Below are 21,833 nucleotides of genomic sequence, written 5' to 3'. Positions count from 1 at the left end.
TGCTTCACATTCATGCATTCTTTATTCATTCATCGCACAAATAGGGGGATGACTACCAAGGTAGCCCAGGAGGGGTGGTGGAGGAGGGAAGGAAAATGCCACACAGCACTTTGAAAGTTTACAACTTTAAAATTTATTGAATGCCAGCCTTCTTTTTTTGGGGCAATCCTCTGTGGTGGAGTGGCTGGTTGGCTGGTTGCCCCCCACCGCGTTCTTGGGCGTCTGGGTGTGGAGGCTATGGAACTTGGGGAGGAGGGCGGTTGGTTACACAGGGGCTGTAGTGGCAGTCTGTGCTCCAGCTGCCTTTACTGCAGCTCAGCCATACACTGGAGCATACTGGTTTGGTCCTGCAGCAGCCTCAGTATTGAATCCTGCCTCCTCTCATCACGCTGCCGCCACATTTGAGCTTCAGCCCTCTCTTCAGCCCGCCACCTCTCCTCCTGGTCATTTTGTGCTTTCCTGCACTCTGACATTATTTGCCTCCACGCATTCGTCTGTGCTCTGTCAGTGTGGGAGGACAGCATGAGCTCAGAGAACATTTCATCACAAGTACATTTTTTTTTCTTTCTAATCTTCACTAGACTCTGGGAAGGAGAGGATCCTGTGATCATTGAAATACTTGCAGCTGATGGAGGAAAAAAAAAGGGACAGCGGTATTTAAAAAGACACATTTTATAAAACAGTGGCTACACTCTTCCAGGGTAAACCTTGCTGTTAACATTACATACATAGCACATGTGCTTTCGTTACAAGGTCGCATTTTGCCTCCCCCCACCGCGTGGCTACCCCCTCCCCGTGGCTAACAGCGGGGAACATTTCTGTTCAGCCACAGGCAAACAGCCCAGCAGGAACGGGCTCCTCTGAGTGTCCCCTGAAGAAAAGCACCCTATTTCAACCAGGAGACCATGAATGATATCTCACTCTCCTGAGGATAACACAGAGAGATAAAGAACGGATGTTGTTTGAACGCCAGCAAACACACACTGCAATGCTTTGTTGTACAATGATTCCCGAGTACGTGTTACTGGCCTGGAGTGGTAAAGCGTCCTGCCATGAAGGACGCAATAAGGCTGCCCTCCCCAGAAACCTTTTGCAAAGGCTTTGGGAGTACATCCAGGAGAGCCGCGAATGCCAGGGCAAAGTAATCCTTTCACATGTTTGCTTTTAAACCATGTATAGTATTTTAAAAGGTACACTTACCGGAGGTCCCTTCTCCGCCTGCTGGGTCTAGGAGGCAGCCTTGGGTGGGTTCGGGGGGTACTGGCTCCAGGTCCAGGGTGAGAAACAGTTCCTGGCTGTCGGGAAAAGCGGTTTCTCCGCTTGCTTGCTGTGAGCTATCTACAATCTCATCATCATCATCTTCTTTGTCCCCAAAACCTGCTTCCGTGTTGCCTCCATCTCCATTGAAGGAGTCAAACAACATGGCTGGGATAGTGGTGGCTGAACCCCCTAAAATGGCATGCAGCTCATCATAGAAACGGCATGTTTGGGGCTCTGACCCGGAGCGGCCATTCGCCTCTCTGGTTTTCTGGTAGGCTTGCCTCAGCTCCTTAAGTTTCACGCGGCACTGCTTCGGGTCTCTGTTATGGCCTCTGTCCTTCATGCCCTGGGAGATTTTGACAAAGGTTTTGGCATTTCGAAAACTGGAACGGAGTTCTGATAGCACGGATTCCTCTCCCCATATAGCGATCAGATCCCGTACCTCCTGTTCAGTCCACGCTGGAGCCGTTTTGCGATTCTGGGACTCCATCATGGTCACCTCTGCTGATGAGATCTGCATGGTCACCTGCAGCTTGCCACGCTGGCCAAACAGGAAATGAGATTCAAAAGTTCGCAGTTCTTTTCCTGTCTACCTGGCCAGTGCATCTGAGTTGAGAGCGCTGTCCAGAGCGGTCACAATGGAGCACTCTGGGATAGCTCCCGGAGGCCAATACCGTTTGAATTGTGTCCACAGTACCCCAAATTCGACCCGGCAAGGCCGATTTAAGCGCTAATCCACTTGTCAGGGGTGGAGTAAGGAAATCGATTTTAAGAGCCCTTTAAGTCGAAATAAAGGGCTTCATCGTTTGGACGGGTGCAGGTTTACATCAATTTAACGCTGCTAAATTCGACCTAAAGTCCTAGTGTAGACCAGGGCTTAGCTTACCTTGCCTGTGTAAACTTCAAGACACCCAAACTTCAACAACTGTCACTTAAATATTAAATGGCCGGGTGTTTTTTGTTCCTCCTCTTCCTCTTCCTGTCTCTGCACACATCTTAAAAAGGAACATTACAGAACTGAGATGCTCTAAAGAAAAATCACCTTAAAGATTATAGTTAGATTGTACTCTTGGAAGATAAAGGATAAATATGAAAAAGCTGTCTCATTCAGTGTGTGGCCTATATGGACGCTGCACTTCATGAGGCAAGGATCCTGATGATCCCTCTCATTCACTATATATCGTTCCTATTCTGCAGCACGTGAGGTTGTGCTCCTCTGAATCCACACCTGTTAAACCACACAATCCTGTATCATAACTCTGTCCCCTTGTGAGTTCAGGTTGCACGGACAACCTTAACTTTGCATTTACAGCCTTCAGTGCTTCATTTTGCAGTCTGAACTTTCATCTAATACAGCTTTTATATGGAATCTCTAGTGAGTATCTTTAAAATTCCATCCATGTGCAATTGCTAGACAGCAATAAAACTCTCTTCTCTGCCCAGTTACGTCAACTAGTGAGGCAAAGGCTACTGCAAAATACCCCCATTGCATATTAAGAGGTGGGCTCTTTGTCTGGCTTAATGGAAACAAGTAGTCAGTAGCCAGGGTAAAGGCTCCCCCGTCCACCATGCACACACAAGGTTTACCTGGTCCACCTAGGGAACAGGGAGAGTCTGACCAGGTCAGCAGAGGGATTTGCGCCCTTCCCCTATGGGTGACCAGAAGAGGAGGGTATTTCTAAGGGGGAAGGAGGAGTTGGAAAAGACCCTTTTTAACTGGACAATGAACCATGGTTCCTTTGTAGTATTGCCTCCTTATTTGTGTACCTTTGCATACCAAATGAAAGGAGACAGAGCTTCAAAGGAGCATCTGTCTACATGCCTGATTGCAGACCATATTTCACAAGTCCTATGTATTAAGAAAAAGAAGTGGAATTTCAGTTTGTGTATTCAGATCCAATGGAATACTAAGATGGATGGTCCAAGAGTAATATCCTTTGGCAGGTCTACGCTTTGGACTTCTGTTGGCAGAGCTGTGTCTTTCAGGGCTGGGAAGAGCTGTGATCCCTGACTGACATAGCAGTGCTAGCAAGAGCTCCCAGTACTTTGGTAGTGTAGCTTGTTCCACACACAGGAAGGTTACTAGCTCTCTGCATTTATGGTAGGAATGCTTTGCCATCCATAAGCCCTTTGGGTTTGATTTTTACCTTTCTTATTACTGGAAAAGCTGGATTTTACAAAGCTGTTTGGTTTATCCTGATTTTTCACCAGCATTTTGGACCACTCAAGTACAGGAAAATACTGAATATGTTAAAATCCACGTATGTTACAGTACGTGGATGTGTTTTATGCTGATAATCAATTAGTCTTAAGTGGAGCGCTAGGTAAACATGAAGTTCCTCCTTTTCTAGGTTTTGCTTTGAATTCTGGTTATCATTTAAAAGTTTAAAGACATTTAAAGTTTGATTTTTACATATTTATCCTGACTACGTTTGCATGTATTCTAGCCTCGACACCAGGCGAGGGCAAACTACAGCCTGCGGGGCAGATCTGGTAGGGCCACACCCCGCTGCAGACACAGACTGAAGTCAGCTCTGTGTGAAATGTTTTCCCCTGCACGCATGTGTCCACCCCTTTTGGGAGACAAACCCAAAATACTACTGTCTTGCACCGTATAGAAATATTTGTACAGCGCAAGCTCATAAAATTTGCCATCTTCCCCAGTGTGAAGAGAGATGTGCATGACTTCTTGCCCCCCAGTTAGAAATTACAAAAACTGGGTTAAATAATAAACAAAACACATTTATTAATTACAAACAATGAATTTTAAGTGAATATAAGAGAACAGACAGAACAAAGCAGATTACTGAACAAATAAAACAAAGTACGCAAGATAAGCTCAATATACTTAAGAAACAGGTTACAAAATGTAATTTCTTACCCTAAATATTATTTTAGGCAGCTTGCAAAGTTTCTGTGGTTCAGAGTTCCAGTTATATTTCTTTTCAGACTGATCCCGTCTCAGTCTGGCCTCCCCGCTGCCTTCCCTGCAGGTAGTTTTAGCAGTCTCTCTTCTTGGGCAGACAGGCCATGGAGAGGAGAAGTCCCGTTTGACTTTCTCCCCACCCTTAAATAGGATTTACGTAAGGTGGGAATCCTTTGTTTCCCAAACTTGACCCTCTCCCTCCACCCTTCCCTTCCAGTGGAAAGTTACAAAAAGTCCCAGGTAATGTTTTAATATCAGGTGACAAGACCACCTGGCCTTGTAGTGTCACAGTTGTCCTCGGATGCCTCCCAGAATGGGGAGAGATTAGTATCTTCATGGTTTTGTTGTTCCTTCCTGATGGCTCATCAAATTTGATGGCCTGTCATCTGGTGGGTGTCTTCCCAATACACACCCAGTTGAAATAGTCCATATTTCTAACTTTAGATACAGAAATGATACATTCATACAAATTGGATAATCACATTCAGTATATCATAACCTTTCTAGTGATACCTTACAAGACCCATATTGCATAAAGTATATGTTATGTCATATTCATATCATAAGAATATTTTCATAAAGAATATGGAGTGAAACATCACAACCATTATTCCTTTCCCCCACATCCTCTGGATCTTCAAACATCGTTAATTTCTCTCAGTTTTAGGTAGCAGCCAGTTTCCTAGAGGAAATATATCCCATCAGACTCCTTCAGACTTCTGCTGGTCTGAGTTCAGCTGCTGATAAACTGAAAGGTGTGCCTGTATGCTTGGCTCTCATTAATGGAAATATAAATAAATGGAAACAACATTTTATTTCCTGTCCCCCCACTTTTATGTTCAGTTTCAGGAAGAGGCATCTAAATAAGTCCCAATCTTTTTTTTTTTTTTTTTAATTCACTGAATAGTGGTGAAAAATCCCTCTGAAGTACACAGTTGAGTTTACCTTAGCTGCATAAAGAGGTACATACTTTTCTCATCATTAGAGATTTATATATCCAGACTCATCTAACATTTAATGTAAGGGGTTCTCTCCAGTTTCCTGGGTTCCCTGCAGTACCAGATTTACCATGGCACTGGGCCCAAGGTGCAAGGGTGCCCGGCCCGGCCTGCTCTTCTCCGCCCCCTGCTCTCTCCTGCGCGGGCGGGGGGCAGAAGCTTGGTGTTGCCGGCACCTGCTGCAGGGTAGGCTCCGCTGGCAGCCAAGCTCCCCCTCCCCTGCCTCTTTCCCCAGCATGCTGTGTTCCTGCCTGCCTGCCTCCCTCCCTCCCTCTCCCTGCTGCTGAACAACTAATCACCCTTGCGAGGGAGGGGGAGGAGCGGAGCCGAGCAGCTGCGTGCTCGCTGCTTGGGGAAGGAGGCGGAAAAGAAGTGGGGACGGGGCCTTGGAAGGGGGTGGAATCAGGGCATACCCCCGCCAGCCCCCTGTTGTGAGCCGCTCAAGGCAGGGGGCTGGGAGCACCCCCACACCCCCAGCCCTCTGCCCTGACTCCTGCACCTCCCGACACCACCCTGCCCTGACTCCTGCACCCCCCTGTGCCCTCCAACCCCCCCCATCCTGACTCCTGCATCCCTACCCTGAGCACCAAACGGGAACTCCTGCACCCCCCCCCACCCCACATTCCAACCTTCACCCCTCGCACCAAACGGGAGCTGCCTCAGGTAAGCACTCCACACCCCAATTCCTGCCCCAACCCTGAGCCCCCTCCCTCACCCTAGCTCCTAGCCAACCCCCAGCCTGCTTCTGCACCCTAACTCCCTCCCAGACTCTACACCCCTAGCCCTGTGCTCAGTGCACCCCCACCCTCAGTTTAGTGCAGAGACAAAGAGAATGGGCTAGAACCAGGGAGAAGGTCAATACCTACTCTATGTGGGCAGGGACAGGGGGACAGGGGGGATCCTGTTTACCTCCTCCCCAGTCCTGCTGTGCTTACCCCTCCCTTGCTCCAGGGACCAACCCTAGGTCCTGCCCCGCTGTGCTTTTTGCCCCCAGCCCCTGCCTTGCTCAAGTCAGCAGGGACTAATCCTCCCCCCCGCGCCCCCCATGCCCCACTGGGCTTATCTTGCCCCTAGTCCCTGCCTCGCTCCAGCTGGGGACCAATCCTACCCCCACACCATGCCCTGCTGTCAGGGTGGATAAAAATCAATGACTTCTTTAAAAAAAAAAAAAAAAAAAAATAGATATTTAATTTTTTTATTTAAATCGGTTTTTCCCTCAAAAACCTATCTGAAGATAGTTTTAATTAAGATGCATTATATCTCATGGAATAGGGATTATAAATTCTAATTCTATAGTATGAGACAATATATTTATGTAATGTTTAAGAAAAGTTTTGTAAATGAGTTCTTATAGTTCATGGATCAGGGACCCAATCTTATGGGGTTCCACAGGCTTCTGTATAGATTATTTAGGTTAATCTTTCTATCTACCCAATGGGACTCAGTGCTCAGTCTAGAAGATACCATTAGAGATGCTTAGTTTTGCAATTCTCAAACTGTCAATTTGTCTCCAGAGGTAACATGCTTGTTAACAGGAAAATGTTTTAAAACAAATTAATTAATATAGAGGTAAGAAACAACAGACCTCAACTCTATTGTCCCTCTGCAAATTTGTGTACACAGTCAATCCCTTACCTCTCTTTAAAAGTGAAAAGTTTCAAAAAGTTCAATGAATAGAAGATTGTTGGGGGCGAAATAGATCTGGACAAGGAGAAGAAGTCTGGAGATAAATGTGAGAAGGGAGGAACATATGCTTTTTTGTTAAAATATTATGTTTGCTGTTGCAGAAAAAAATCCAGAATACTTAACGTTGTGAAGAATATGTATTAAGGTTATAACAACCAATAAGAATGCGTTCTTATGTAGAAAACCATGATTAAATAGTCTTCCTGAATAGTGATTTAAATTGATTTAAATCAAATCCACCCTGCCCGTTGTGCTCTTGCCCCTGGCCCATTCCTTCCCCAAGGGGACCCACAAATATGTTTGGCGCTTGGGCCCACAAAAAGTTAATCCAGCCCTGGTTCCCTGTAAACATCCAAAAAAATAAGCCCTTTCTGTACAGAACAAATGATAACGTGGATTCAGTGGGAAACAAGAATTGAATGTTTTTAAGTTTGAGGAGTTTGAATGAGGTATTGGTTCATAAATATAAACAAGAATCTGAAATGTCATTCCTGTGTGTCTGAAGTGAGCAGTAATACGATACACTTTTTGCATAATTTTAGCAGTCCTTTTCTATGGAGCTGATTACTTCAGAAAAGGGGAATTAATAACAGTTAAATTTTATGGAAAATTTTACAGAGCCCCTGCATTTTCTTCATCTGATGTGTTCACTGGTACAATATAATAGATTGGGTTGAAAGACAAGAGCCCTGTCTACACTAGGAGTGCTTTACTGGTATACTGTATAGGTAGGCTTAGAAGGATTAGATTATCAGTATATTTCACTGTACACACAAACCCACAAAATATATTCCCATTAATAAAAGAAATTTACAGATAGGCAGAGTATTTAAAAAAAAAATGCTTAAGAACTTATTGATTGATTTAAGGATATAATATAGTTTGTATATATTGGCATGTGATGTTGACAGATCGTGTGTGTTTTTAACAATGATAAAGCTTTAACTTTTTTAATTTCAACATCTACTGTCACAGAACAATGGGGGCTGACAGTTATTCCCGCTCCCCCCATAATTTCCCACAACTGTGAACATTTTAAATAGATAAAAATAGAAAAAAGTGCTTAAAAATAAATATTGATATCCATTGAAATTATAAAATAAAAATTGCCAAGCCTATGTATAGGCCAAAGCCCTTTGTTTTTGGTCTTTATGATTTCCTTGGAATTGATTGGTGTTTGTTACAAATTTTTTAAAAATGGGTGAAAACTGGGTGCAAAAAACCAACTTCACAGTTTTCTGGGTAAACATTGGTGGAAGGAGGACAGAAAAACAACTAATTGAGAAAAGGAAGAGCACTTAAACCACAGAAAACTGCTTTTACTTTATTTTATGAACTGCACTTCAGCACAACGTGCACGTGTGTGCGTATACAGCTTCTACTACATTGCCTCACTATAACAGACAACTTTTGGTGGGGTGGCCTCTTCTCTTAGTTGTTCATAAACTTCAGAATTCTTTTTGTGCAGAAATTTTCAGTGCTGGATCTTGAATCAAAGATTAATTCCTTTTAGAACTCTGAGCAAAATCAGTTCACTTGAGTTATAAGAACTTGTCAGTGGGAAAAAGGGGAAAGATAATTTCCTGCACGTCATGATCAGAACTCATACTCTCAGAGGTCCAGGGGTATTTAGACATGTGGCTAGTTTTTCTATAAGATTTGAAAACAAGCTACGTGTACAAAAAGAGAGACATTTAAAGCCAGCAACTTTTTGTAGAAGCATTAGTATTTTTGTTTGCCCTTTAAAGCTAGTACGCATTTTGAAGATGCTGTGGCTGCACAGTTCCTAAGCACCACTGGATTGCAGCCACTCTACTTGCACTACATTATAGGAACTTGGGCTTTTTCCTTAAATTTATTGTAGCAATCTTTTGCACTTACCTAAAGCATTGTCACGTGTATATATTCTTTGAATTGCTGTTTTCTTTGTTAAATGTAAATACAATGTATCATACTATTCAGTATGTGAAATGTTGCTAAACTAGGATTGTGGGACTGACTTGGGGATTCTGACTACCTAGGTACTTGTCTTCTCAACTTGCTTGAATGCTAGGTCTGTGAAATTAATATACTCTACCATTTTGTGGTACCTTAATAGAGTTGCATAGACTTTACGAGTACACAGATTTTTTTTTTTAAGCATCAATAATACAAATGAAGCTGTTAACTGTTGCCTGTTTTTTTTAATTTTAGGGTGCAGTGTCTGGGTCAGTCCAGGCTTCAGATCGACTTATGAAAGAGCTCAGGGATATATACAGATCACAGAGTTATAAAACAGGTAAGGTGCTCTACATTTCTCTCTTTAGAAATACAATGCAGAAGCTTTTTATTTCTTGGAAAATATCTTCTGCTAATAGCTGTTTGTTTTGTACTTTATTTCATTATGTGCATTTTTTTTTTAATCTTAGCTTCAGATTTTGAAGTTGAATTGCTTGAATTTTCTTTAAGCATTCCACCTGTAAAATTTCTTTTTTCTGGCTTTCATATTTTTCTGACCTGGCTTCTTTACTACATAAAATGTCACATTAACAGTAGTAGCATTAATATAACTGTGTGAGTGCTGTCTGGAGGTGATGCTGAACACCACAGATCACATTGACTTTAGTGGGAATTGTGGTGTGTTTTTCAGCATTTCTTGGGATCTAGTCCTCCCATGCCAGGTACATAGGGCAAAAATCTTGCAGTCCTGTTCTGGTCATGTGGTACTGCATGTTACATTTGAAGCAATTTAAGTATTCCTGCCACAAGGGATTGCACTTGATTCAACAGCCCTTTGCTATTGAATGCAATAAGTGAGATTTAGTCTAAGCCATATTTTTATCTATCCGTTCTCCTTTAACACACACTGATACTCAGATTCTGTATGCATGCGGTGTTGCAAATACAAGCCCTGCCCTTTCAACTACCAAAACTATTGAAAAACCATGGTTGTATGTTTATGTTGTAAACAGGTGTTTGTTTACCCTAATAGATTAGCTTAGTCAGATAAAGGCTGACTATCCTCTTTGCGCCGTTTATAGAAATTGCCTGAAATAGCAGAGCAGTGGGGTGAGTGGATTGTGTTGTCCGGTCACTTTCTGTAGCGAGTAGAAGTTTTGTAATATAGTTGTTATAGTAGATTCATCTGCTGCAACTTCGTGAGCAGAACATAGCCATACTGGCTCAGCCTAATGTCTTATTTCTTGTTCACACAAGGGACAAGAATACAGGTACAGATCAGGGTGGGAATAGGGGGAATTCCTGATCAAAAGTCTTCAGATTTGTTTGTCTGACAGGAAAATGCCTATCCTAGCTGTCAGGATAGGAGGCCTTGTTCTCAAGTAAATTAAAAAGAATGATTGCTGCTCTGATTTGTCTAAAGGCCTTCTCTACATTTTACCTGTCCTATTTTGAGTTACTGTGCCAATTTTCTCATTCTAATGTGCCTGACCTTCATTCAGTTGCTTTGGTATTTTAATTTAAGAAAGGACAAAACTGAAGAAGTAAGACCACCAGTCTGAGACTGTCTCAGTTCCATTTCAAAATATTTACTTATCCATTATTATGGATTTCCTATATTTCCAGATCTGATCATAGAGAATAGTGCTAATCTAATGCTGCCTGTTGCTGTTGAGTGTTCATTTTGTGACATTATCCACCACTATGTCTTTTTGTTTAGATTAACCCCTCAGGCCAGTAGAGACTAGTCAGTGGGGCTGAGAAGAATCTACAGTTAGGCTATTTGCTCTTATCTGCATTAAGTCATGGAGTGTGCTTTTCTGTGTGGGGATTTTAGGTTCATTTTAGGAAAACCACTTCCATCAAGAGCAGTATCCTTTTGAAAGGCAGTAAGCCTGATTGCTAAAGTCTTCATTAAATATGCATGTGCACTGTCTCAGGTGGATTTAATGGTATTGAGTCATTTTAGATGCGACTACTGACCCCAGGTGCCTTATTTCAATGCCTCTGTGAAGTGCTTAGCAGATTGTCCACCTGTAGACTGCCATAATGGGCCAATTTGCTAAGATTAGGCTGCTGTGTGGAGTGAAAGTATTGAAACTATGTGACTGTTGAATGCTGTAGCCTGAGAGCCCTATAGATAACTTTTTTCTCCCTACTGATTGTCTTGGTGTTAGAGGGCTGAGAATGTACAGTTGTGGTCTCTGAAAGTTCTCTATGCACTTGTCTGTGTCTTTGCTGTGATGCCACATATCTGGTTTGAACACAGTTTTATAAGAAATCCTGTCAAAAAACACTCTTGATTTCTGAGTGGCTTGGTCATCCATATCTCACAGATTTGCACCACCACTAACAATTCCAAATGCAAAGATCCTAGAATAACAACTCCTAACTGATTACTAGTGATAAAATCACAACCTTGGGTATCAAAGATTCAGCTGGTGGAAGTGATTACTGGAGTTGTATATTCCTTCAGAAAGGAATGAGATTTCTACAGATTGCATAGTTTCCAGGCTCTCCTGTTGGAATTATAACCTTCAGAATATTCCTGCCTGTGTAATGATGTGATTTTTTTTACCCATGTAAAAATTACATCTTTAAAAACATACCAGTCTTGCCTTATACGGTGAAAGGTTTACTTGACTGTTTATGTATTCCCTGTACTTAATATACTAACTCCTTTAAATGTTATGGTGAAGTTTAGTTATGTAAGGCAACAGGCACATTTTCAGTATAATCTGTAACTCTAACTTGTACAATAAGCAACTTAAACATACACAATTCAGAGTCCCAAATCATGCTGTTTACAGGCGGCCAGAGACTGACATCCTTTTGGTCTGCTGTTGGAGTGCCTGTCACTACCCACTGTGATAGCAACCCCCTTTTTTTATTTTCTGTTCAGTTGTTACCTTTCTGGCAGCATTGATTGGATCAGCCTCCACTTGCAAATTAGGAAATTGTTTCTTTGAATTAACGTGCAAAATACTAATCTATGTGCATACATACAGGAGATGAAGCCTGTTCAGCATTGAATGAGATGTGGCTATAGATGTTAGGAAATATGAAGAGAACTGAAGTGGAGAAATTCTAGAATGGCCAAGGTCTATAGGACACCCATGATTTGTGTGCTATAGCATTTGAAGCTATTAGGAGACACACATATTGACGGTTTTGTAACCTTATTCTGAAAATACTTATGGTTATCTAAGGGAAAGCACATCTTGAATTGAGGCTCTTATCCCTTGATGTACCTGATAGATTAATCTTTGCTTATAGGCACAGACTGGCCTGGTCAGGCACTTAAAAGGATATAACAGATTTTATATGCTTTTCCTTATTAAAAATGGTAAAACATAATCTGTTTGGGATGTTGTTACACAGTTAATTCAGAACAATACATTCTGATTCCTAAATAACTTGTCTAATACTTCCACAGGGATTTATTCAGTGGAACTTGTAAATGACAGCCTGTATGAGTGGCACGTTAAACTTCTAAAGTAAGTTTACATTTTTTTAAAAACTCTCTCCTAAAGAACCCATGTTAATTTTGCCGCACAGATTACAATATGGAATTTATACTGTCTAGCTAGAATGTACTATGAAGGCTTCATGGATAGCGGTCTTTTGAATTCAGTGCAGACTAGAACTGAATTGGTAGAGCTGGCACAGAATATACCTGAATTTACACTGTCAAACCAGTGCTTTTAGCATAATTTTTGACCACCAAAATTCTCTCCCCAAACCCTTACAAAATGGTGAACCTGTCATGCTGAATAATTTTTTAACTTGAAGAATAAATAGATTTTGATCCTTTTCAAGTTATACAAAAGAACAGAACCGTTTTACTGGCTTTAGCAGCTTTTATTTTTATGGCTCAACAATGACATATGCCTGAAATGAAAAAAATACAATTCCAGGATATAGTCCTAATCACTGTGTGTGAAGTATGAAATGTTAACAAGATTTAAAATCTTAGGCTTTTTACTACACGTGTCAGTAGTACTGGCCAACATCTATATTTTTAATGTGTATACATCTTTTACCTTAAAAAATATTCCCAGAGCAGTTCCCTTGAAATCATCCCTGGTGATAGGGTAACATGCTAACCTACAGGTTAACCTCTAAGAAGGAAGAACATACCCCAAACCAAGCTAGTTACATCTGTCCCTTAGAAGTGGTGGAGTGGATCCCGTCCGACTGCTATGAGGGTCTCCCAGAACTTCATGGACACGCAGGACTACTGCTGTGAGGGAACACCCTCTCTAGATGGATCACTGACCCACCCCCAGCTGTCATGAGCATAAGCCTGGTTTCCCTCTCTAAGGGCTTGTCTACATACACAGCTTTTAGTGGCACAGCTGTGTCGCTACAGCCATGCCATTAAAAGTCGGGCAGTATAGCTGCTGTTTGTTGGCTCTCCTGCCGTCAAACTTCAACCCCCAATGAGCGGTGTTTGCCTTGTCTGCAGGAGAGTGCTCCTGCCGACAAGGCACTGTTCACACTGGCACTTGTCGCAGCAAAATTTTTGTCTTTCAGGGTGGGATTTAACACCTCTGAAAGACAAAAGTTGTGTTGTTCAATTACCAGTGTAGACATAGCCTTAGTGTGGTTGTAGGCATTCAGAGAAGCGTACTGCTGGCTTCCAGTGGAATATCTACGGTCTTCAGCAGGCTCATGATTCATCCAGCACATATGTAACCAAACTTACAAGGGACTGTGTCTGTGTTCTTACTAAAAAGTTTATTGGGGTACCAGTTCTTGAGGTAGGATTAACCTAACACTGCAAGAATTGATAACCAGGCTGCTAGCTATTTGTAATCCTGCCATCAGTATCTGCCTACAAACAGGGTTGTTGAAATTGCGCTGATATCAAAAACTGTCGGCTTTACTAATGCCACAGATGCAGAATTTCTGATTCTGTGGTAATCTAGAACTCTGCACTGACATCAAATGTAACTAGTTAAGTTAGTAAACATTGAAGGTTAGAGTATGAGTGTAAAAATCTCTTCATTTAAAAGCATTTACCTTTCAGAAGGATACCAAATTTCAGTGAAGAGAAATTGAATTACTATTTTCAAACAAAAGGGTTTTTTATTTTGAATGTCTGCATTTAAATTCCTTGAATAACTTCAGTATGGTAACAAGTATCAGAGGGGTAGCGGTGTTAGTCTGGATCTGTAAAAGCGGCAAAGAGTCCTGTGGCACCTTATAGACTAACAGACATATTGGAGCATAAGTATGGTAAGAATATGATACATTGCAGTGAATCTTCTTGCTGCTACTTTCAACTGCAGTGTGTTTACCAGGCATTTGTGCTTTGATTAAGAATTGTAAAAGTTAATTGAAACTGCAAGAACATTAAGCGAGATAAAGGAACTTTAAAGGGTAATTTTTCTTCTGTAGAAAGCCAAATGATTCATTTCATTCTGTTTGCTTTTCCCACCTGTTTAATTCCTAGAGTTGATCCCGACAGCCCATTACATAGTGATCTTCAGGTCTTAAAAGAAAAAGAAGGTGTAGAATACATTTTGCTCAACTTCTCATTTAAGGTAAATGGGTATCCGAGTACTGAGAGGAAATTTTTACTATCTGGATGTAGAAACCATTTAAAATGGTAGTAAGCCATGTGCTCTGTTTCAGGGGTTCTCAAACTTCATTGCACCGCGACCCCCTTCTGACAACAAAAATTACTTCACGACCTCAGGAGTGGGGACTGAAGTCTGAGCCCACCCAAGCCCCACTGCCCTGGGTGGGGGGGCCATAGCCTGAGCCCGCTGCTCTGGGCAGGGGGGCCAAAGCTGAAGCTCAAGGGCTTCAGCCCTAGGCAGGGGGCCTGTGGCCTGAGCCCTGCCACCCAGGGCTGAAGCCCTCGGGCTCAGGTTTCAGCCCCGGGCCCCAGCAAGTCTAAGCCAGCTCTGGTGACCCTATTCAAAGGGGGTCGTGACACACAGTTTGAGAATCGCTGCTCTGTTTGAAGGATGATGGTATAGCTTTCAAAAACAGATATGATTTTTAGTATATTACTATCACATTCCAAGGCTGCTGATCTGCTAGAAGTAATGTAAACTTCTTCATGAATACAAGATGAAGATTTAACTTTTCAAACTCTATATACTATGCATTTCCCAAAGAATAAATTGAAGTATCCTTTTCTTACTAGAAATCAATGTTGCAGCATAGCTTTTAACTCTATACTTTGTTGTGCTTTTCAGGATAATTTTCCTTTTGATCCACCCTTTGTGCGAGTGGTATCTCCTGTGCTCACGGGAGGGTAAGTTTTTTAACTCTGACTTGTATGAAAAGGTTTTGTAGTAGAAACTTTGCTGAAGATACCCTTGATTTCTGGGAACTACAACTGGATTTTAAGGCAAGACCCCATAATGTATATTGGTGAACTGATGTAGGACAGGAGACTGACAGTGCTCAGGAAATGACACATACACATACACTTGCTTCTCAATCACTGCTAATTCAAACCAGTGAGCTAAAGTAGCTTCCCCTGGCTGCCTATATGAAATGTGTTTTAATCCATTGTGACCTTGCAAAGTGTGTGTACACTAATTGTTGTCCCTAGAACTTCCTGCTATTGACGTTGGCAGTAGCAGTGATAGGTGTAACAGTAAGGATAACTGCCAGTGTTACCTCCATGTGATTTAATCCTGCTCTGCTCAGAGCAGATGACGTGGTGGTTTTAATGCTGCTGGCCAGTCTATACTGGCTTTCACACTGGTGGAGCTGCATCTCCAGTAACAGTGGGGAGTTTTAGGGGAAAGGTTAGTGCAAACATAGCCCAAGAGCATTAAACTTGATGACCTTCTTACTCCTAAGGATGATTCCTTTAGAGTATTACCGAAATACATTGGCTGGGCTGTGTTGGGGAAGCGTATAGATATTTATTGGGAAGGGATGGAATACAGCATCAGTGTTGAAGGAAGGTAAGTGACAGTAAGTTCTTTTTTTTCTTTTCATGAATTTAGTGGAAGCTGGTACTGATTCTGACTCTGCTGTAAGCTCTTGTTGAGCTTAATTCAAAAAAATAGTAATTTTGAATGGTAGACGTGGCTGCTGCTGTCATAAATATATGAAAAGTAGTATGAAAACGGTGCACATTCATTACCCATTTGGAAGTGCACTCTTCCTTAAACTGCTTCTTCCTGGTGCAAAACTGCTGGAAAAGAAAAGGTTAATACCTCTGAAAGTCTAGATTTTTAATGACTCTCTGCAGAGGAATGTAACACAATTCCAGCTTCAGAAATGTGTCCAGCATGCCCCTGATAGTCCAGATGAAGGAGGACATTCTGCACTTTGTGGGTTTACAACTCCATCCCATTCCCTTTGTTGCCCTGGCATGTTGTGAATTGCTGATGTTCATTCAGAGTGACTTCTCAGTATGTATAGTGCATGCTGGGACGTTATTTGGTTTAGAAGTGGCAAAATGCTTGAGAAGGTGAGTTTTAAGATATTAAGTAATGAATGTCCCTCTAGTCTGTCTCTTCTGTGAAGAGGAGGCCATTGCACATACTGTAAAGTTGCTGGAATAGTGTTAAATTCCTTTTTGGAAGTAACTTTATAAACTATCCATTTCTACTATGTCCACAGTAGAGCCATCAAAAATAGCATCTCTCCGCCACATTTTTCAGTTCTGACTGTGTAAACTGTGCAGACTAGCTGAGTCGCTGATTCTCACTAAGACTTCCCTTGTGGTTGGACAAAGCAAATTAGTTTCTCTTGTCTCTAGACATCATTCTGCTCTATATAAATAAATGTATATGGCTAACAAATAGCAACATATTGCCCTTGAAAGTGCTCTCTAATTTTTATTTATAGTTGAGCAAACTGTGTGACAGACTAACCCATAACAGCCTGAGGGTACAACTGCATAGTAATCTCTTTACTAATTGGTCTTGAAAGATGCCAAATAAAAGCCATGTTGAATTCAAAATTTCTAATCTAACATTTATTTTTAGGTATGTCCTGGGTGGGGGTGCACTATGCATGGAACTTCTTACTAAACAGGTGAATATAAAATCAAAATCTCTTGTATTTTTTGTGTGTGTGTGTTTCTTTTTGTTTTTGTTTTGTTTTTAATTGTCAAGAGTTTTGGTGGAAGGGGTGCAATGCTTATTGTTTAAAAAAAAAATAAGTGATTGTAATAGCAGTTAGCATCCTGACTAAAACAAAGCATACTTCTTAAGAATAGTAATAAGCGGGTGTTTTCTGTATGTGAGCTTAAGCACCACCGCCTGTTAGGAACAGAGGACTAAATCATACACTCCTGTGGAAATGCCTGCTGTAGGGGAACAAGGTCCAGGAAGCTTGAGCTCTGTAAGGGTCACCTTACTGAACTTGCATCAGATCTTCCTCTTCACCCTGGAGGGACTGGGGAGGGAGAGGAAACAGGAAGTGCTGTTCTTTCTCCCCACCCCAAACTTGGTGGATTCTTAGAGTCTGTGAGAGAGGGAACCCCAGGTCCAATAAAAGGGGAGATCACTTTGTCTTGCTCCTTTGAACCCTTCGCCCACCTCCTACCCTAGTAGCTGCCCCACAAAATCTGATATGGGAGTGCAGGTGCTGAGCTTTGGTGAATGCTGCTTGAAGCCGCTTTAATTTAGGAGTAGATATCTACTGCCTATGGAAAGAAGATTGCAGTGGACAGCATCTCCCCTACAAAAATAACTCCTGTAAAAGTCTAATAGAGACTTTTGTGTGAACCCTGGAAAGGTAAAACCGTGCCAGAGCGGCTGCCCAGCTTTGTGGAAACAGGATCTTTTTGCTCACTTAATTGCTTAATTGAGTCATTAAAAGCAGTCTCTTAAAACTGTAATTGCTATTGTAAAGCTAGCTGAAAATGAGTAGAATTCTATAATGTAGTTGTGTTTTTCTTTGTTTTTTGTCTTACCAGATTCTGGAAATGTGTGCAACTTGGCTTTTTCCTTTTTCCTACAAGCTCTTTATGCTAACATAGTTTACTTTAGTTTCTTGTGTTTCTCTTGGGAATAACTAATTGTTTTATAGTTTTAAAAGCTATTAACCAAAAAACCATGGTTTGCTAGAGTTTAGCAAAAAGAAACATACTTTCCAGAGTGGATTTGCAAGGTGAGCGTAAGAATACAAGCACATATTCTGTAGAAGTATTTCCTTCTTCCTTTAGGGCTGGAGTAGTGCCTATTCAATAGAATCGGTCATCATGCAGATCAATGCCACTTTAGTCAAAGGAAAAGCCAGAGTACAGTTTGGAGCCAATAAGGTAAATATATTATGTATAATTATTGAAATGACTTTTGTGTTGTGGGTAGATACTGGTTTTATTTTCCATTTTATGTTGACTCTTTATAGAAAGCTCAAATATAAAAAAGCTGTTGGTTTAAAGATTAAGTTAATGTCCATATAAACTTTTGATTCTCTTTTGTGTGCTGAAACATATTGGTGTATTTGTGGCTAGTTTGCTGGAAATGAACAATATGGGTTTGTTAGGAAACAATGTGTGTGGGGGCTGGAGGACAAATATTTTTTGACATGGAAGGGGCCGTAAGCAGGTGAAGCTCCTACTGTCCTCTTTCTGGCTTCTGTTGGTAACTTAATGCAACATAAACTTCAGCCTGAACTTTCTCCCAAGATTGACTCTTCTTAAGGCTTTCCCTACCAGTGCTCTGTCTCTCTATCCCTAGTTCTCTGTGCTCCTGGGGACAGGCTCCTCCCCTTCTTAAATTCTGATTGGGGCTAACTGAATACATGCTGTATTTTCATGCCAGAATGAGTGAGGAGCCCTGCATCCCTATGCAGGATTCTGGAGCATGTGACTCTGGTACAGGGAGGTTGTTGTATCCAAACTAACTTTAAACACTTTTTGCCTCCTCTTGGTAGTTGAGAAAAAGTATCTGAAGAAAGCTTTTTGGTAAACACAAAATAGTATTTTAATAAAGTATGAAAAATTAATGAAATAACGATCATAGCTCTTTGTGTGTGACTCTAAAAGTTGTCTGATCTTACCACTATTAAGGGGACACCTGTTCTGTGCTTTAATAATGTTTGCATAGAAACAGACTAGTAATTCACCATAAAACAAAACAGACATCTTGTTAGGTACTCTTAAAAATGTTTACCCAGGTCCCACTTTCTAAGTGGCTTAGGCACTTAATTCTGAGTCCCATGGACCTTTCGTAAGGGCTTAAGTTATGAGTGAATTAGGAGACTAGATCACTTAAGCACCCTTAAAATGCATTTTACCCATTGCTTGTACTTACCCTGTGGCAGGAGACCATTGCCCTGTTGATCCAGTACATTGACTGTTAAAAGTTAAGCAGTTTTGCTATTCTTATCAACCTAAATTTAATTTCCATCATGTCTTAATTGTGTTTTAATTTAACACTGATCAGATGTGCATTCCTATGGTCAAGTGGAGTTCTAGGGTCTGCAGGCTACTTAGGCCCCACAGCTACAAACTGTAGCACAAATTTGTGAACCATCGCAAATTTTGAGCCTGCTGATGTTTAGAGGCATTTCTGATATTGAGTGCATGCAAACTGTACCATTTCCACTTCTGCCTGCTTCACTTTTTTAAAAAGAATATCTCACCCTGAGAGCAGGTATTTAATATTACAAGCCTTGTGTGGAAGATGGCTAATTAGTTTGACGGTAAGAATCTTTTAAAACATGTTAGGTAGGTTGACTTTTGAAGTCTATCCACCTGGAATGTCCCTTACCCTAAAAGTCATTCATCTATGAAACATTATGTCTACGCTGCAATAAAACACCTGTGGCTGGGTTTTGTCAGCTGTCTGGGACTCCAGCTGTGGGACTTTAAAATTGCAGAGTAGATGTCTAGGCTCAGGCTGGAACCAAGGCTCTGGGGTCCTTCCTTCTTTCAGGGTCCCAGAGTCCAGGCTCCAGCCTGAGCCCAGAGGTCTACACTGCAGTTCTATAGCCCTGCAGCCTTAGCCCCTCAAGTGCAAGTCAGCTGACACAGGCCAGCCGGAGGTGTTTTTATTGCAGTGTAGCCATACCATTACTGTCCTAATATTTGCCTGTATTAGCACTATGGAAAAATATTTTTTTAACTTGTACATGATTCAGAATACAATGTCTTAAGACAACCTTTTTTTTAAGTGGGATGTGAAATATACTAGGTGCAAGAACAGCAGTTTAATACCATGCTCTTTGAAACCTGAAGCCCTGTATTTTATCAGTTAGCAAGCCCCATCACACAGCCACTGTACATGGCTTTTTAGTATGATGAGAGCCAACTCTTCAGTCCCCAAGGCCATGGATTTTGCAGGTTAAAACTGCAGTTGGTTTTCTTGCATGGTACCTCTTAATAGACATTTTTTGTTCTACTTACAGTACTGTCTAACCTTTCAAACAGTTACTTTATGGTATTTTGCTTAAGTATCTGTCCATATTTTTTTGGTCCTGCATGACGTGATGTCACTACCTGATGTAGTATTAAATGACTTTTTTTTTTTTTCAGAACCAATATAATCTAGCAAGAGCACAGCAGTCCTATAAGTCACTAGTACAAATACATGAGAAAAATGGTATGTAAATATTTACATTTTGCAATTTTATATGTTCTTGTCTGCACAAATTGTACAGTGGCATGGGAAAGATAGTAATGTTTGAAACTAATATATAATTGCCATACAATACAAACTTTTACCTGGTTTATTTGGGATAAAGCAAGAACGGCCTATGTCCCTTCCCATGCATTGAAGGGTCTATTTTGCATTTTGTTTCCACCCTCATTATCCAGAATTTTTTGTTATGCCCCCAGCCCCTCCCCTGCTGTTCCCTCTCCCCCGGAGCCTTACCTCACCGTGCTGCCGGCGCAACACTCTGGGCGGGGGGGGTTGGAGAGAATGCAGGGGAGTTTGGGATGGTGGTCAGGGGCTGGGGGTGTGGATAGGGGTTGGAGCGGTCAGAGGGTGGGGAACAGGGGGATTGAATGGGGGCAGGGGTCCTGGGGGGCAGTCAAGAAGGAGGGGGGGCAGTTGGGGTGGGGGACAGTTGGGGGCAGGGGGGGTCCGAGGGTGGTCTGTTTGAAGAGGTGGTTGGATGGAGCAGGGGTCCGGGGGGGGCAGTCAGGAAGGAGAGAGGGGGTTGGACAGGGCGGCAGGGGGCACTTAGGGGCGGGGGGGTCCAGGGGCAGTCAGGGGACAGAGAGTCGGGGTGGATGGGGCAGGGGCCCCCGAGGGGCCATCAGGCAACAGGGGGGTTGGATGGGGCAGGAGTCCTGGGGGAGGTGTCAGAGGGTGAGAAGCAGGGGGGGTCGGATGGGGGTGGTGTTTGGGGAGGCACAGCCTCCCCTAACCAGCCCTCCGTACAATTTCAGAAACCCAATGCGGCCCTCAGGCCAAAAAGTTTCCCCACCCCTGATTTAGATGCTTCTCTAGCAAATAAGACATCTCTTCCCTTCTCCAAAGAGCTTATCTAAATATAGCGCAAGACAAGTGAAAGCAATAATCAATGAGAGAATGAAGTAGAAGGGAGGATCAAAGGTTGAAAATACATGGAAAGTACAAATTAAAACGTGTAGCCTGAAAACTGTTCAGTCTAGCTCTGGAGGCGGGGAGGGATACTTTCCCCCATACAAAGCCAGTAGCCACCAGCTGGTGCTGCTGTTCACCTGTTGTGTGGTAAGATGGACATAGCTCCCTCTAGAAATTAGTATGCCTACTTTCCAGCTTGAGTGAGCTACCTGGGAGCAGATAACTGATCTAACATCCCACATCATGATTTGGCATTGTTTTGCAACTAGACAATTCACCTAGCCTTGTCAACTACTTTTAGAGCAATTCTTCACTGTTTACTAGATACTTACAAAAAGAAGTACACTTTCTACTTTCTTGCCTTGCTGACTTACTTATCAGAGAATCTTCATCTAGGGACAGGGTGTGATCCACTGGTTAAAACCTGGTACTGGGAGCCAGGAGAGCTCTGTCTTGGTTGGACCTTGGATATGGTTTTCAGGGAAAGCAAGGCACACATCTGTACAATAAGCATGTCTTCTATACCAGTGGAAAAGGAGT

General features: G+C 42.1%; 1 protein-coding gene across 3 annotated transcripts in view; it reads left to right on the top strand.

Moving 5' to 3' along the window:
- Positions 1–21,833, top strand: part of UBE2Q2 (ubiquitin conjugating enzyme E2 Q2) — a 77,081-nt gene that overhangs the window by 51,546 nt on the left and 3,702 nt on the right. For all 3 annotated transcript variants that reach the window (XM_077828015.1, XM_077828014.1, XM_077828013.1), the window contains 7 exons: positions 9,064–9,148; positions 12,245–12,305; positions 14,267–14,357; positions 15,021–15,079; positions 16,776–16,824; positions 17,960–18,055; positions 20,276–20,342. In XM_077828015.1, the coding sequence (XP_077684141.1) occupies positions 9,064–9,148; positions 12,245–12,305; positions 14,267–14,357; positions 15,021–15,079; positions 16,776–16,824; positions 17,960–18,055; positions 20,276–20,342 (508 nt within the window). The remainder of the gene's footprint in view (positions 1–9,063; positions 9,149–12,244; positions 12,306–14,266; positions 14,358–15,020; positions 15,080–16,775; positions 16,825–17,959; positions 18,056–20,275; positions 20,343–21,833) is intronic.

This window comes from Eretmochelys imbricata, chromosome 10 (genome assembly GCF_965152235.1).
Source record: "Eretmochelys imbricata isolate rEreImb1 chromosome 10, rEreImb1.hap1, whole genome shotgun sequence".
In the NCBI taxonomy this organism is placed as follows: Eukaryota; Metazoa; Chordata; order Testudines; family Cheloniidae; genus Eretmochelys; species Eretmochelys imbricata.
This window is presented reverse-complemented; position numbering and strand designations above follow the sequence as displayed.